Source organism: Crotalus tigris, unplaced genomic scaffold (genome assembly GCF_016545835.1).
Source record: "Crotalus tigris isolate CLP2741 ecotype Arizona unplaced genomic scaffold, ASM1654583v1 scf7180000017987.690289119674:8195010, whole genome shotgun sequence".
Classification (NCBI taxonomy): domain Eukaryota; kingdom Metazoa; phylum Chordata; class Lepidosauria; order Squamata; family Viperidae; genus Crotalus; species Crotalus tigris.
The window spans coordinates 3776116-3794892 of record NW_024096758.1 but is presented as its reverse complement, the minus strand read 5'-3'; the positions used below and the strand labels follow the sequence as shown (position 1 = coordinate 3794892).

At 38.1% G+C, this 18777-nt stretch overlaps 1 protein-coding gene across 2 annotated transcripts in view; it reads left to right on the top strand.

Annotated features, from left to right (window-relative positions):
- SCARA5 (scavenger receptor class A member 5) overlaps positions 1-18777 on the top strand; it is a 98159-nt gene that overhangs the window by 65767 nt on the left and 13615 nt on the right. For both annotated transcript variants that reach the window (XM_039346015.1, XM_039346014.1), the window contains 2 exons: positions 2825-2914; positions 12874-12921. In XM_039346015.1, the coding sequence (XP_039201949.1) occupies positions 2825-2914; positions 12874-12921 (138 nt within the window). The remainder of the gene's footprint in view (positions 1-2824; positions 2915-12873; positions 12922-18777) is intronic.

Here is an 18777-nt window from a genome sequence, read left to right as displayed (position 1 = left end):
CCTTTTAATCATCAAGATGATCTGAAAGCAGCCAAAACCAGAAGAAACTATGTTGTAAACCAGGGGTAGTCAACCTTGGCTCTTTTATGACTCGTTGACTTCAATTCCCAGAATTCCTGAGCCAGCTTAGGAATTCTGGCTCAGGAATTCTGGGAGTTGAAGTCCACGAGTCATAAAAGAGCCAAGGTTGGCTACCCCTGTTGTAAACAAAGACCATAAAATATAGCTTAACAGAATAACAGAGTTGGAAGGGACCTTGGAGGTCTTCTAGTCCAACCTCCTGTTCAAACAGAAGATTCTATAGCAATTCAGATGGATGGTTGTCCAATCTCTTCTGAAAAATCTTCAGTAATGGAGCACCCACAACTTCTGAAGGCAAGCCATCCCATTGATTAATTATTCTAATTTAATTATCAGCTTAAACATCTTTCCCAAACACACAAACATGGTGTCCCAAAATCAACACACACAAAAGGGAGGAAGATCTGTTCACCAGAGCTGCATCTCCACCAGAATAAACATTTCAAAGAGCACATTCACACACCTCACATTTATATTTATATTATCTATAAACATTACCAACCTCAAACCCCCAAAATGTAGCTGCTTTGGGTGCAGTTTTAATGCTCTCGAATAAACAGCCACCTTTTCAAACAGCGTGTCTAGTATTATTCTTACGCAACCTTAGCTCGGAATTGGACATCATTTTCACTAAAAATCCTGGCATCAAGACTTCAATAACTGTAGAAGATTCTAGGGCAGCGGTTCTCAACCTGTGGGTCGGGACCCCATTTGGGGTCGAACGACCATTTCACGGGGGTCACCAAACAACGCAGTCTGCCATTTTTCCCCCTTTTCCTTAACTGTGCTACTCCCTTTTATTCTATTGGCTTTTGAAAGCCAATAGAATAGACTCTCTTGAATAGAGTCTAATTCTATTGGCTTTCAAAAGCCAATAGGAATTGTCCAGGCTGTCTCTGCCCTGCTGAGTCCACCAAAAGTCCCATTCTGCAAATGGTGCTGCACCAGTTGAGTAGTCCTCGACTTAGGACTTGTTGAGTAGTCCTTGACTTACGACCAGTTGGGGGTCGCGGCATTAAAAAGGTTGAGAACCACTGTTCTAGGGCAACATTTCCCAACTTCGGCAACTTTAAGATGTTTGAATTTCAGTTTCCAGAATTTCTCAGCTACTTTATGAAGACAAGACAAGAGACAAGACAACAGATAAGCTTTATGTCATTTTTTACTATGAGCACACTGGCCCACATTAAAAATGAAATTCTGTTGCCTGGTCTCAAAAGAAAGAGGAAATTTGAGAGTTCACAAGGTTAATACTGTATGGAACAAAACTGTGGCCGAATCTGGATGTTCTGCTTTAGATACCACGAAGCCTCCCCCCAGAAGGTAACAAGGAAAATTCTAAAAATTCCTCAGCCTCTCTGCAGCTTTAAACTATGGACTAGTTGGATCTATGTTCTTCGTCCCACAAAGAAGTTGGCTGTAAGCCTAGAAAACCACCCTTTTTAATTTGCTGACTAAACAATCTCCTCACCACAGTACATACTAGAGGCCCAGTGCATATTAAACATGCCACCATTCTTCCCACGAAAATTGCCTCAATTATGTAGTATAGCAAATGTGTGGCAATTTCCTCACTTTCCCTCTGCCTACATGGGGTTTGGACCACTTCCATCCACCTGACTCAGTCAGTACCTCTCTTTCTCATTGTTCCTTTTGACACTTCCAAGTTTTGATCCTTTCCTTAGTAGAATTTCTTGGGGGTCCTCTCCTTATGAAAGCTGTTAGACTCTCTTCTGTTGACTGACTGATGCTCTCTGATGCCCTCTGAGCTTTCTTATTGCTTCACATAGGGTGCAGAAGCCAGATGGGCAGAGTACTATGCCACAAGGAAAAAAAACTTGTTCTGTCTCCCTTCTATCTGTTGCTTGCTCATAAGTAGTCTTTCTTTATCCCTTGTTTCACAAAGAGAAAGGCTACCCAGAGTTATCTCTTATTGTATTCCCTTATTTCCTTAGATTGCTGCTTGCGTCAAGCTACCTCTTTTTCTTTCTCCTAGCCATGACTCCAGGCTAAACTGTTTTTCTTCTGCTCCTTCCTCCTTTGGGCATCTAATTTTCTTGCACTTGGTTCCATTTATATATCTTTTTTTAACTCTTTGGTTTCATTTTTGCCTTGCCAATCCTTAATACAGCTACTTCTTGTCCAAATGTTGCTAATTCTAACTCCTGATCTAACCTTTTCATCTACAGTATGACAGGGGCCTCTGCAGCCAGAATCACTGGCTTCAAAATAGGGGCTGTAATCAAGCAAATGAATCCACTCATCCCTTTTTATTGTATCTTCAATTTCCTGGGGATTCCAGTCCCGAATGATGCCCCCAATGGTCTCATATTGATGTTAAGCAGTATGGAGGACATACTCTACTTGGAATTGAATGGGACTTAGTTCTGGGTAGATATGTGTTATTTTTTGGAAATACAGGTGTGCTGGGATGTGAAAATTTACAAGAGAGCCATGAAATGAAATGTTCAATCAAGCCCTGCAAAGCAAACAGCAGCATATTTATAATGTTTCCTGTGACAACTCAGCAAAGACATGGTTAGTGAGCACTGTAATTACTAAGCAAGCCTATTTAGTGCAGTCTAATAGTTCCACAATTAGAAGAGATACATGGCATGCAGGTTAGGCTGCTAGTTTTTATTATTCTTTGTAAAGCATTATGAATGCATTTTTTTAAAAAAAGCAAACTGCAAATGTCTGAGACTTGTTCTTCTTGTTTTTTTTCCTTTCATCTTGAATGTAGGGTATCCTGGTGAAAAAGGACAACGAGGGCCAAAAGGGGACAAGGGAGACATTGGCCAACGTGGGCTACCTGGCCTCCGTGGAATGGCAGGTATTAAATTTGCTGCTTGTTGATGCTCTGATAACAAAACTGCATACAAAACCACCATAATTCCAAAAGAAGTTTTGTCTTCCCTGCAAAACTCTAGGTGAACAAAGTTGTTGATTTCTGATATAGATAAAAACTATGCCTGCAGTTCTCCATTTATTATTTCTGTAGCCTAAATGATTGCCTATGTTAAAAAACTTGAAGTGAACTATTATTATGAAAACATTCACATTGGAATTTGAATTCAAATTTGCATTTGGAATTTGATGTTGAAATCTGGCAGCAAATTGAATTCCCAGTTGGGATCTTGTTAGGGCTTTGGTTACTTAAATTAGCACGATCAGTCTGAAAATATTACATTTGATTGCATGTTAGAAATTAGGAACAATACAGTTTGCTATGTTGTTGGAAGCTAAATATTAAATATAGTATTAAAGCTAAATATTAAATATTACTGTACAAAAAGATACATACACAGTAAGCATATCCCAGTGCCGTTTATCACCTTAATCTACAGAGAACTGGGGATGAGCTAGCTCTGTTTACAAGCAATTTGCTGCTTCCTATTTCACACTGCATAGATAACTTCTATGTTCAAATGAACCACAGCTTTACAAATCTCTTACAGCTAAAATGTAGATTCAGAATAAAAATGCTTTCCTGAAGCTCAGCTGTTTTACATTTAAACTGCTGGAAGAGTTTGTCCTTTACCTTCTTATGGATTAAATGTTGGTTTTCCTGATATGCTATTGGAAAGGAAATTGATATATCCTGTAAATAATAATGTATAGACACAGATATTACAACTCCTCTACCATTCCTACTGAGGTTTCACATGAATCCCCCACTATCTCAGAAGTCTTTCCTTCTTACTGGTTAGGCTCCAACTTGATTTAACCTTGCAAAGTGTCCATGTTCTGGATTCCATGACACAAAAACATTTTGATAAAGTGGAGACCTAAACTAGGAGAATATTTATTTATTTATTTGTATCCTACCTTTATAATTTTTACAAATAACTCAAGGTGGCAAATATATCCAACATACTTTCCTCTTTCTATTTTCTCCACAACAACCCTGTGAGGTGAGGTGAGTTGAGAGTGACTGGCCCAAGATCATCCAACTAGCTTTCATGGCTAAGACGGAACTTGAACTCATGATCTCCAACTTTCTAGTCTGGTGCCTTAACCAACAGATCAAATGGAAAACAGGCAACATTTTTTTTAACTTTCTGGCTGCAATCAAAGGATTGGTGCTTTTTTTTTATTTAAGTAAGTGGCACTGTGTTGTTGTGGTTAAGCCCATAGCTTCCACATCCTTCTTGGAGGGGATCACTGCCTCTTGCTTCCCCTTCTCCCCTGCCCATTGGTGATTGCCAGCAATGGGCAGGAGATAAAAAACATAAGATCAGAGTCAATTTTCTTTTGATATGAGCCAAGCAATTCTCTTTTAACCACACAGTCATATTTTGGTTTTCTTTTTTTTTCTCCCTAAACCCAAGTTTGGGTGGGTGGCATGGTTCACAAAACATTTTAGGTGTTTCAGTGGTATTGAAGGCCAGATCCTATACAAATATAAGAAACATATTTCTGGATCAGACCAGCAGTTCCATCCAGCATAACATTCTGATTCCAATATCAACCTGTCAGAAGCTTCTGAAAAAGCATACAGGTGGGGCAGAGTTGTAGCTTCTGATTTATTTGGAGGCTTCCAGTCCTACTCTGTTTAAGCTAAATCATGGCTCTCTTGTAGCATTAAAACAGCAGGAGGAGCTGAAAAGGTAAGATAGATCATCTTTCTCCCTCCCTCCCCCTATCTTTTAAGCCCTTCATTAAGGTGATGGCAACACAGCTTCCTTGCTCCCCTCTTGCTCACAGCATCTGGAATCCCATAAAATGCAATCTGGGTACTGCAAACTGACAAATCTGGGGATGGAAGAATGAACAAATGGGCAGAAGGAAAACAGTCTGAGAGGGTGTTTTTAAGATTTTTAAGATGGCATGCTAGCAATGAACTCTTAAGCTAGGGAAAAGAAAGACCATCTGGCTTGGCTCTGTTCCCAGGATGTAAGTCTGAATTCCCTACATAAAAATTTCCTGATAGGCCCCCACTGCAGCTATTAGGTACACAAAACAGCTGAATCTATCCATTATATATGTGTGGCTACTTGCCAACCAGCCCTTGAAATTCAACTTCTTATCAGAACAATCTCTTGGAAGGTAAAGCCAATGAGGGCGGTTTGCTTGAGGTCAGAGCTGGCCTTGCAAGTGCTGGATTTAACATATTCTAATTTGTTGGAACTTCTTGAAGTGGAGGCATTTTCTAAAATGAAAATTGCAGCATTCTCGAGCCAAGAATGCTGTGCGTGCCCTCATTGAAAAAAAAAGTGAGAACTTAAAAGGAACCTACAGTTGGTTTAGGCCAGAGGTACACCTAATCGAGCAACCAGATGACTTGAAAGATCCTAGGCGGGTTTGGGAGGTGGGGGCAAGGCTCTCTCATGCTGTTCCTCCCTGGCAATTCAATATACTGAAACATGGAAGTAATGCAGTCATCATAATGAGTAGCTTTTGGTTGTGCTCTCCTCCTCCTGCTCTTCTTCCTCTGTGAGTTTGTCTAATTCTCTTTCAGAATTCTAGCTTAAGAACTGTATGAATTAATATTTCCTATTGCCTCTTTGGATAATATCTCAATTCTAGCATTATAAGAAAAAAAAGAAAAAATTACCCTATTTACTTACTGTACTTCATACTTTGCATCAATTTGCACACATCTGTGCAAATAACATTTTGCCTGTTACAGTATTGTTCTTATTTTCTAAACTAAAAAAGCTTCCAAAATCTACATCCTTTCCACGTGGAGGAACTAATCAAACCTGTAATCATTTTGGGTTGATCTTTTTTTCCTCTTTATCAGAAATAATCTTGTTCAGAAACATAGTTTTGCATGTCTGCTCACTGTTTACCATCAAGAGCAAGGGAGAAAAATTGCACAGCTGTTCTTCCTTGGCATAGGATTCCACAAAATTACTGCCTCCAACCACATGGTCTACTGAATCCAGTGTCATCCAATTTGCTTGTCAGCTGTTCCTACAGATCTTTGGAGATCTAATATGTGGCTGAAGACTGGCTTTGAATTTTTATATAATAAAGAAATGCAAGTGCTGGACCCTTATTTATACCTACTTTGCTGTTTAAAAATGGCTGTTTACTAAATAAAATGTTCAAATAAATAAGATGATTTTACATCTATTGGAAATAAGCAAGAGAGGTGAATGGCTTCCCTTGAAAAGATGAGGTTGCCATGCACAATATCCGTCTGAGCACTAAGTTCATCTGCATCTGAATCTGCTTAGTCTAATTCCTCTTTGCAGAATAATGTCTGAGAGTAAATCATAAAGGCCATAAAACTGAATAGGGCTATTTTGAGTTCAAGTCCAATTCTGCACTGCATAGGAAACCCAATTAAAGCATCCCAGATGGATGTTTGCAGTAGCACAGATCTATTATTCCATGCCCTACTTTCTGGAATAATGCAAATTAAGCTATGACTCTATGTAACTTCCTTTCAGGTTCTTAGAGAATGTCATCAGGACTTCTGTCTAGTTATCTCAAGGGAAAACACTTCACATCCCTGCAATCTCTTTTCATAAGTCTAAGTTTTTAATGCTCTGCATATCCTCATTACTGTTTCCTAAATCTGTTCAAGAACATAGGGCAGTCAGAAAGATCTACAGTTTTGCATTTCACCCGCCATTTTGTCCTGTCTGCAGCGTTATTGGGGTATATGCCTATGGCTCGCATGTCTTAGAACAGGGGTCCTCAACCTTGGCAACTTTAAGACTTGTGGACTTCAACTCCCAGAATTCCTCAGCCAGCAAAGCTGAGTTGATGTCCACAAGTCTTAAAGTTGCCAAGGTTGAGGACCCCTGTCTTAGAATAAGATTCTATATTCCAGTCTGTAGAAGCCACTATATTTGGAAGTGAACCAAGGAAGCTCTTTGAATTTAGAAATAAAGTACAAGTTAAAATTAAGTGAGTTATAGAGATGCATGCAGATTGAATAAGTGCTTCTCAGCAGCCAGAAAAGTTCTTATTGGTAATTTGGGAAATATGGTCAATTTGGTTTTTATTTTGGTTTGAGTTCCTCATTATAAAATAAGAATATTAGCAAATATACTCACATCCTATGAAGGTGAACTAGATAAATTTTCCTGAATATTTTACATAGCAATGCTTTTGAAAAAAAAATACTTTTAAAGACCTGGGTGACCGAGAATGTCCATAGACATTTACAGTACTATTAAAGAGATGTCCTTGGAAAAACAATTGCTGCTAGCCATTGACTTTTTTAATGCCATTTTGATTGTTCTCAATCTGTCTTCAGGGGATAGAAAGAGAGATAAAAGTTTTGGGAAATGAGAGAACCCTGCAGACTGCTGAACCCTCTGCCAATGCAAACAGACACGGGTAACACCCTGAGGCCAAGATAAACTTGAATAGTAAGAAGGGAATTCAGCTGGGTTGTTCGTAACACTTTTCCCAGACTCAGGGATGTCAAGCTGGGCAAATGGAGTCAGTGGTTCAAAGAAGATTTTATCTTTTGGTATTAAACCCAGATTTCAGATTCATGGTATTTACTAGATATTTGCTTTTTTAAAAAACCAAACATGATACTATTTAACTTGCTTAAATGTTTTTCTTATGGAAGTACAGAGATAAATTTTGGCTTTGACGCATGTGACTGTTATGGATTTTCACTGCTGCTGTTGCTTTTCTCTGTTCTCCAGAGTTGTGCAAACCTTTTTTTTTCTTTTCAGAAAATATATTTGTGGGCAACTATGAAGCTTGTATAGCATAAGATGCATGCTGGAGAGAAAGGATGGCTTTTCTGTGGCAAGATTATTCGGCTTCAAGTCTATACCCAAGACAGCTTTGGAGCCAATTGAATTCTATCTGTGCATTCACTCTGGTTCATTTTTAGCAAAGTGTACATGTTGAGTATGTAATGGTATGTGTGGGAATGACCTTGAGTGATAGGTGAAAAAACTGCAGACTAGACAATTGGGATGTAAAAGATACCTCAGCACACAAAAGCGGAGGAGGCATGGGGAGCATTTCAAAAGGGACCCTCCCTAGTCTTCTGGAGAGTAAAAGGAGAAGAGGGGGGAAAATACCTTCAGTCTTGCAAGGTACTTTTGATGGAACCTTATAACAAAGCTACCATTACCGTAGCACTCATGGTTGTGCATCTTGCCTGAACTACTGAACTCAAAGGACTAAGTAAGTAGAATTAAGCCTATTAATAGCATCTAGGATGAATGCTTAAAGTCCCAAAGAAAAAAAAATACTTTATATGTTCCAGTACAAGGTCTGCAGTTCTGAGCTGTCTAGTCTTATGACAGAAAAGAGGAGAAGAAAGGAAATAATCTCTGCAATCTGTAGGAAGCAGACTGAAAGAAAAACCAAAGTGGATAAATCTCCCAGCCAGGTAATACAGGAGAGATTAAGATAGAAAATAGGGAGTTGTTTGTTTGCTAACTCTACCACTCCATAGATTAGAATAGAATAAAAATAGCATAAAAATGGTAAAGAATTGACACTTCAGAAATAGCCTCCAATAGAAACATGGCTGGAATTTCAGTTATCATTCCTTGGGTTTTCTATATTTAATACAGAGGGTGTTTTTTTTAAAAGAAAGAAAACAAGTTTTTTTTTCTAGACACCTTAGGAGATGTAGAAATCAAAGGGGTTTTTTTGCCTCCCTTCCAACATTCTTTTGGTGCTTTGCCAGTTCTGTATTAAACTGTACAACCTGATCTAGTCAGAGAACCCCATCTGGTCAATTTCATAATGCTTGAGTTAGTTCCTCCATGCACTAGAAAATGACTGGGTTTCAGCCTCTAATGCTTCTATCAATAGTGTGTATCTTCTTTTGGCAATGTCCTATGAAAATAATATAACTGTTATTTCCATTATGCCCAGCCATGATCTATCTTAAAAGCAGACTGGTGAAAACAACAGTCTCCAGCATTTGAATGGAAAATAATACTTTAAAAAAGTTTTTTTAATTAAAAAAATAAGATGGCAAGTTGATATGCTATGCTATAAAAATGCCTATTGGTATCCAAACCATGGACCCCATAGGCATTCTTAGAAAATAGAAATAATGCTTGGATGCATTGTTGAAAAACAATAAACCAAATAGAGAACTGAGATTGTGGGAGACAAAAGCTGAGAGCAATTTTGATCCATTTTCCTTCCAATAATAGGATCTGTTTTGAATGGTCACAACCAATCATATCCCACTTTTGTGAGATTGTCCATGATATGCAAATTATTCAGGTATGCTCATGTCATGGTTCTGACAGACACAAATAAAGCAGAACTCCAAGGCTTGGAAATTCCTCAAAGAACATGTTTATTATATACTAAGTATCGGCATGTCAAAAGCGAAACCAAGTCTAAAGACACATGTGACAATGCCCCAATACAAAGTTAAGAAATCCCACCCCTAAGGCTATGCAAGCAACTAGGTTCCCCAATACATCTTCTTGGCGGGCTTTTCACGAAACACCCAGCCTGCACTCTTGAGAGCAGCTGATGATTTTGGTTCCCAGGGGACAAAAATTTATTTAGGCTAGCAAAGCACCTGGCAAACCCCCCTCCCTCCTTTCAATGTGTCAACTGAAAAAGAATAAGGAAGATGGCTGCAGCCATGCTCATTTGACAAGTTGACAGGCAACCTATTTGCCTACTCACGGTCTAATCATTTTCTATACTCATCTAAAGGGGTCCAGCATGGCATACAGTATGTCCTATATTAAAAGGGGGGGGCTTTTAGTTGATTTGAGAAATTGTACAGTACTAGGATGCTGATGGGGATGCAATTTCTAGAGCTCCAGTTCGTTCTTTGTATGTGTATATATGAATGTGTGTGTGTGTGTGTGTGTGTGTGTGTGTGTATGCCTAAATGATAGTGTAATAGTCTGATTTCCTGTATGCAAGCAAGCAGTTATGTTCATTATCAGCTAAGACATGATTCTCTTATCACTGGATACGAAATTAACTATACCTTTTAGCTGTCCTAAATATTCAAAATTGAATATAAAAAAAACCTTTCCCGCACAGGATGAACATGCCCACTAAAAATGTGTTTCTTGTCAAGTGAGTAACATCAGTTTGACATTGGAACTATTACCAGAAAAGTGCTGGGCTTCCCTTCATTGGGAGCATTCAGACAGAGCTGTGTTGGGATGTAGGAATTCTGAGAAGGGTCGACTCATTTGGAAGACATCAACTTTACGCAGAAACTTTTAGTTTAAAATAAAGGTTGATATCCCCCCTCCCTCCTCCCCCCATCTGTTTGACTTTCACCCTGATGGTTTTCTGGAAGTACTTAAAATTTTGGCAGTGTTCCCTGGGCCTGGTTTAGGGTGCTTGTAGCTTTTGTTCAGTATTATGTTTACATGGATCCATAGGCTTTTCTTTTTATTGTTTTCTGTTTTATTTTTAATGTAAGTCACCCAGATTTGTTCTGAAATCAGGTGGCCTCTAATTCTTCTAATAAGGAAACAACAAAAATAAAGTTGGAGGGTGGGAATAGATAAAGATGAGGCCAGGCTTGCATATGCAGCTAGCAAGTATCTGCTTATTGCTTCATAAGCATAGTGCATGGTGTATTTATAAGAATTTTAGGACATAAGCATTTATGCATATCTATTTGTCTTTGGTGATCTGGCATAAATATGTACACTAATAAAACAAACTATGCAATTTGTAAACAAAATGTAACTGAAAATGTAATTTTCTACTTTATAATACAAAATGCTTAGCTGCTCCCTCCCTCCCTCCCATACTTACTTATTTTTTGGCACCAAATGCTATCAACTTCTCTCCTAACGCACACCTGAAATGTTATCCAGCCTTGAACCTCTTGCTTTGCCACCATCTATTTTCCAGAGCCAAATTTTCCTTTCTGCTCATTTGGTAGATTCCTTCTTTGGCTTCAGCTGCCATAGGTTCCTTCTCAGTTTTTCTCCTTGGCCAGAGACCGTCTGATTCTTGGCTCTCCTAGGCAGCCTCCTTTATGCTTCATGCCCCGTCACAACCTGCCAAGCCTAAAAGAAGACACTCCACCCCCCCACTCCTGCTCTAACATCTTTTATTATTCTTTATTCCAAAACCTCCATGCCAGTTTGCAGATAATTGCAAGGAAGTTAAACTTTATTTTCCTTTCATCTGTAATTGTTCACCTTCCTGAAGTTTGATTTAGACCAGTGGTTCTCAACCTGTGGGTCGGGACCCCATTTGGGGTCGAGCGACCATTTCACAGGGGTCACCAAACAACACAGTCTGCATTTTCCCCCCCTTTTCCTTAGCTGTGCTATTCCCTTTTATTTGATTGGCTTTTGAAAGCCAATAGAATAGACTCTCTTGAATAGAGTCTAATTCTATTGGCTTTCAAAAGCCAGAAGGAATTGTCCAGGCTGTCTCTGCCCTGCTGAGCCCGCCGAAAGTCCCATTCTGCAAACGGTGCTGCACCAGTTGAGTAGTCCTCGACTTACAACTGGTTGAGTAGTCCTCGACTTATGACCAGTTGGGGGTCGTGGCATTAAAAAGGCTGAGAACCACTGATTTAGACTTGCCTGCAACTGCTCGTAGGGGTTGACATCTTCCTCTGCTGCAGAGGGATTGATGAATAAGTGTAGGTTGCAGATGGTTGCAGATGGGCTGATGTGCACACCTCCCAAATCTCAATTATGTGTTGTGTGGAGATTTGCATCCTGCACGCTGATTGGTTGATCTGACTTCCTGTTGGGAGGTAGGCAGCACATTCAAATGACAAAAAGGAGCTGCTAGAGGGTTAAATATAAATGCAGCAGCTATGCAACCTTCTCTGAATGGCAGAAGCATACATTCCCTGACGTGCAATGATGTAGAAGTCTTCTCCAGGTTTAAGCTGTGTACTGACAGAGTGCTACAGAGAAAAAAAATTGACCTTGATAGTTGTGCATAGCATTTTTCTGTTTCAGGATAGTCCCCCTTATAATAATACTTGATAGGAAAGACTAGAATAGTGATAGACACTTTGAATGCACTCCCAAAACACCTGGAGCACCACTTGAGAGCCATTGACATTGACAAATCACCATCACTCAATTGCAAAAGGCAGCTTTCCTTGGAATAGTGTACATCCTGTGACAATACCTTTAATAGCACCATACAACATCTGCCTGTCCCAGATCTTTGGGAAGGACTCAGTAGCTGAGCAAAAATGTCACATCCAGTCTAAAAGTACATGGCTGCCTGTGCAACCAACAATAATAAATGAAACAAATAGGCAACACTACCTTTAGTGCTTTTAAAGATTAAAATCAGTTCTGAGAATTGGGCATAGATCCGGTACATCCTTTCAAAAGAAGCATACAATATTCTTGATCATTCACATGCATCGACTGCTTTTGAATGAAGCAATTATGCACCGATTAATTATGTGACATGTCATTCATAGGTCAGAGGCAACTGGACTGATGAATTTGGGATGCCATTATGGGGGAACATCCAAATCATTTACTGTTTGTTGCCCCTAGTAAATAAGCTGCAACTGAGTCCTGTAGGACAGAAAATTTGACAAAGATTTATTTTTTAGCTTTTTATCCAGCTATGCATGCTGAACATAAATAAATGGATGGAATTAGGGTAACAAATGGGTTATTAGCTTAGCATTTTTTGTTTTCATTATATCAATAAGGACAGCGGGTTAGGAGATTGACAGCTCCAATTAATACAGCACAGTTCTTCCATGCAAGCCTTATTGCAGTGAATGGGGGCCAAGCAAGAGCACTCCGGTCTTTTAAGTGGATTGTCATTGGCCATCAAAATGTCTGGGAGCCATGTTGTCCTGATATTGATTTCTAAGTTTATACTTTTCTCCATGATACTTTTTTCTTCCATTGTCAGGTGAGCGGGGCCCAAAGGGAGAGAAAGGAGACCAAGCTGGAGAAACAGGTATATCTTAAATTTCATATATTTTATTTTTCCTTAGATTTTCACAGTACAGATCAGGGGTCCTCAAACTTGGCCACTTTAAGACTTGTGGACTTCAACTCCCAGAATTCCCCAGCCAGCAAAGGTCTGGAAATAGGCCAGTCCTTCTACCAACCTCCCTTTTTATCCTCATGCTTACCATCCTGTTGTACTGCTGTTCCAGTAGTGTATCCTGTCTCTCACTACCACCATATTTGCAAATGTTTACATTCAGACAATGGGGCATCAACACCTTGTTCAACCCCCTTACCCAATACACAAAAAAGTGAGGTGTATTCTTTCACACCAAGCTGGTGAGAGATCCTCAGCCCCAGGACCACCACAAATTTCTGTGTGCAGCATAATGAAAAATGCTAATAAAAATTGTAGTGTTATGATGGATTCTATGATATTGTAACCCCACATTTTAGAAATCTAGCTGTAGAAAGGATGAAGAAAAATGCTTTCCCCATACATAGAATACAAAATAGGGAAGACAAATATTTGACAGATATACATATTTGTCAAAATATCTGAATTACAGAATTTGATAACATACCTACAAGCCTCTTTTTTCCACGTGAAGTCATCATGTGAGTTTTGGGGGGAATAGAGTTCTAGCATAAAGCAAGAGAAGCCTGCATTCCCATCCAACTGATCTTAGCTAGTTAACTTATTAAAAACACAAGTCTGCTACAGTTCTATTGCTAGAGGGAGAAAAATTACTGAAGAGGAGGTAACTGGTGACTCAGATTCAGCATAACAGATGTAGAGAAATTACTATGAGCCTCTACCATGCAATTGTCCTACCAAGATTTGGAGGGATCAGTGGAGGTCCTGAAAATATGAGTTCTGAAAAATAATGACTTATGATATGAAATATAATCTCTCAAAGTGGCCCTTTCTGCATACTACTCAATTATCAATATTTACCCATCATGGTCTTTTCCTTTGGAGCAATGCTAAGTTAATCACAGAAAAGGAGTAAGAAATTGTAAAGCAAAGATAAGGAAAAAAACCACAGCAAAAATCCACTTTAAAACAACACCAATAAATCTCTTCATAATTTTCTGTCTTTGCACACCATTCTTGTTTCTATTAAATCCATACGTTGCCTTTTGTCCTTTAAAATCCTCACCTTCTCCGTTCTGAAGATCACATCTCCAACCACTGCTTTTTAAGTCTTCCTCTTCTCTCTGAACTTACTATCAATCATATACATATTTTTCCTTTTAACACTTTCATGCTTTCTGTATGAGAAGCGCATCTCAAAATGCTTTTCCGTACCCTTCTTTCTAAACTGTCTCTTCTTGTTTTACATAAGTCTTAAGTACCTCCTTGCAACTGCATTCAGCTTTCATGTTTCTCTTGTCACACTCAGCTCTCATTTCCATATAGCATGGCAGCTATTCTCATAGCTATTTTCATTTTTTTTAAATAACCATCATTCTTTACAACAGACCACTCATTACTTTGCATTTGCACATTTTCAAATCTCTCCATTCTTTTCCCTATATTTAATAAATATTACATCATATTTTGTCATTTATACGTGATCTCAATCGTTTGCTCTATTTTTCTTGTGAAACCTGACTTCCTTGATTTTTGATACATTAATTTTCAGATCTGTACTCTGCATTGCATCATACCATCTATCTGACATTCATTACAGAACATTTGAGTTCTCAGCTACAATAGGGCATCATCTATGTACAAAGTATGCAATGAACACATCAGTAGCATCATCACAAGCATTCCTTATACATTTATCCAAAAATCATTAAACAACCAAGAGTGTTCCATAGATCTTTTTTCTTGTTCTTTGTTCAACACTGAACCATTTGCTAAGCATTCCATGTAATCTTATGCATGTGTCATTTTCATCCAATACCACTTTAATCTCATTCAGCAGCCAACTTTTATCTCTTCATTTAACAGGCCATAAGTCAAGCCCATTTATTTCATTATACATTTTCACTAAATTAACCAATAAATAAATATTACGGTATTACTTTCATATGTTTATCAATGAGCAATCGAAGAGCAAAATTTGATCCATATACTCATTGCGCAGTGTAAAGCTGGGCTGCACTTCCTAGATTTGATTGCTGTTGTAACTTGCACTTTTCAAAGATAATTCTGCTTAATACTTTCCCAGCTACATTTAACGAGGCAATCCCTGTCTAGTCTTGCAAACACTTTTATTACTTTTCTTTATTACCACTAACGGCCTTCTTTCAGTAGTCCAGCACAGATGCAGGCTTCATTAAACAAATTGCATAGCTGCTTCTTTAAAAAAATTACATCCATTATTCTAATGTTATTTCATTTATAAGACTTTTCCTGTAGTTTTGCCATTTTTAACATATCCACAGCATTTATGCCATCTTTTTCAACATACTTATGGATTATTTATAGCATTCTTTTCAACTGTACTCTAACATCATTATCGTCACCAAACTAATCTCTAAAAATATTATTTACAGGACTGTCTCACTTCAATTTCATTCCAAATTATTTCATCAATTTTATTTTGAGTTCCATTCTTTCTGGTGAATGTTCCTTATTAAGCCTTTTTTTACCCACACTTTTTATTTTATAATTGTTCTGAATCTTCTCTTCCTCTTAACCTTAAGGTTGCTATCTTTGATTACGTTCTTTGCAATTATCTTCTCCTCTCTAGATACATTGTGTATTTGAAACAAATTATCTTCTCCTAAGCACATAGAGTACATAGCAGACACCATTCTCATTCATTCTTATATCTCTAAATGTTCCAATCAATTTTTCTGACTTTTGTAATCTCAGTCTTGTTCACGTCACCTAACAGAATATTTTTTCCACTTTCATTCTGAACATAGAATGATTTTTCCTTGATGTTCATCTCTGATTGTTACATTATTTTTGTACACCACCCAGACTCAGACTAGACTAGACTAGACTAGACTAGAGCTAGAAGGGACCTTGGAGGTCTTATTTATTTATTTATTTATTTATGAGACTTATATACCGCTTTAAGTGCAAGCACTCTCTAAGCGGTGTATACCAGTAAGCAATGTATATATATTTTACATTGCCCCCAACAATCTGGGTCCTCATTTTACCTACCTCGGAAGGATGGAAGGCTGAGTCAACCTTGAGCCGGTGAGATTTGAACCGCTGACCTGCTGAACACAGTCAGCTAAAGTGGCCTGCAGTACTGCACTCTAACTGCTGCGCCACCTCAGCTCTTATATATAGTCTTATATAGTCCAACCCCCTGCTCAGGCAGGAGAATCTATACCATCTCAGAAGTGTCCAGTGTCTTCTTAAAAACCTCCAGTGATGGAGAACCCATGATTTTTGAAGGCAAGCTATTCCACTGGTTAATTGTCCTCACTGTTAGGAATTTTTTCCTTAATTCCAGGTTGCTTTTCCCTTTGTTTAGTTTCCAAATATTGTTTCTTGTCCTACCCTCTGATGCTTTGGAGAATAATTTGCCCCCCCTCTCTTTGTGGCAGCCTCTCAAATACTGGAATACTGCTATCATGTCACCCCTGTTTCTTCTTTTCTTTAAACTAGCCAAACCAGGTCCTGCAGCAGTTCTTCATATGTTTTAGTCTCCAGCCTTGGCTATATAAATGTGATAAATAAAAACAAATAATAATCACTCACTGAACCACAGCACACAATTAATGAGCAATCTGAATTCTTACATTCATATACCCTTAAAAGTCTTAATGACACCATTTTATACTTTCTGACATGTAGTTTAGCCCTTTCATTCATAACTAATGCTATATCTTCATTTTCCACAAATATTTATCCATTCCACACCACAAAGATCAGACCATATATGGTTAAATCTATTATATTCTTCCCCTTTCTATTAGTTTAATAGAAAGACAATATATCACTCTTCATTCATTCATAAATTCATTCATAATGGTCTTTACCATTTGTTCTTACAATCAAAGTCTAACATTCCACTTGCCAAGATTGTTACTATAAATGTAAGGGTTGAAACTGTTGAAGCAAGAATATCTCATTCTCACAAGCCACAGTGTAAATAAGTAAAAGCAGACATTTTCAGGACTGATAAAAGAACACGTCCTGATTTTTTTTTAAAAAAAAGGGGGGGGGAGAGGGAGGAAGAGACCCAAGGATTGGAACTAATGTATATTTTATATACAGTACATTATATAATGCCACAATCATAGTGATACACAATGAATTATGATCAAGTCATTTTTGATGTCTAGCTACCACATAGCTTAGGTTTTCTTTATGACTGTCGTGCCGAAAGATAAATAGTCAACATCCAAAAATAATAATTAAAATCTAGAGAAAAACCAGCAATTTAAAAAATAAAGCAACAGACACAGCAGCAGTCATAAATATGAGTCAGTTGCCAAGCACTTGAATTTTGATCACATGGCCATGGGGATGCTGCAAAGGTCATAACTGAAAAATGGTCATAAGTCACTTTTTTCAGTGCCATTGTAACTTTGAATAGTCACTAAATGAATTGTTGTGAGTCAAGGACTAACAGACATATCTCTTTCTCATGCTTATATTATATATTGTCTTTATTTTGAAGAAAGCTGAGGTAGAAATTATTTTTCTTTCATACTAAATATCAAAGGAGGCTTATTGACAAATAAACAGACAAAGACATAGACAGTCACATACACATTCCTCAGGAATTTCAATTCTGGCATCTTAGACTGAGTCCATTTCCTGGGCCTAGTGGACTGGAATGAAAAATGGATTATTTTTCCTGGGTGGAGGTGAGGCTGGGAAAATGGAAAGCAGTGCTACTTCTGTGCAAGGATAAATCTTCCACTTCCCTCATAAACACATGGTCCCAATTATCCAAGCCAATGCTATCTTTGTACAGCTGCAGCAGTTTGAGATATTGTTTCTTTAAGCAATGTTTAAGTATTTTCCTTATATTTCTCCCCTGGGAAAAAAAATCTGGGTTGTAATTGGCTTTATGCAAACAAATATATATATATATATAAAAATAACAGAATCCATGGGGAATTTCTTGGAATACATGGAAAGGGGTGGATTAGTCAGTGCACTCACTTGTGCAATAAAATGGTTGCTTTCAGGGGCAATAAGGTAGAATATCAGGAACAGCAGTCATTGCTATACATTTCTAAGTATCAAAAGAAGCCCATTTTCAGTTTTAAAAGGACTAAAGAGTTGGAGATATTGAGTCAGTATGAAGGAGACTTAGCTTTCTCATCTAGTCTTTGTGTCCCATTTCAACTTTCTCATGAGAGATGCAAACATAAGTAGTCCTCACTTAACAATTACTCGTTCAACAAGAGTTCAAACTTATGACGGCACTGAACAGGGTTACTTACAACTTGTTCTTGAAGTTCCATCTGTCATGTGATCATGATCCGGGTGCACCACACTTGGCTAGGTACGTCAGCATCCTGCAGTCATATGATTATTATTTGCAACTTTCACTGCCAACTTTCAACCAGAAAAGTCAGTGAAGAAACTCCATTGTATGTATATTGAATTTACCACTCTGTACTGTAGTAGTGAGACTACACTTGGAGTATTGCATCCAGTTCTGATTAAAAAAAAAAAAAGATGCTGAGGCCCTAGAAAGAGTGCGGAGAAGAGCAACAAAGTTCATAAGAGGATGTGAAGGCTAAACGGTATAATGAACATATGTGATGTACATTAAAAAAAAAAACCCTAGACAGAACTTCAATTATCATGGCCACCATTGTGATATTTTTTAACCGCACCCTACGGACACCCCTGATATGGCCCACAGCCATCATAAAATATCTAAAATTGCATAGTTTTTACTTAGGCAATTTGTGTATTCTA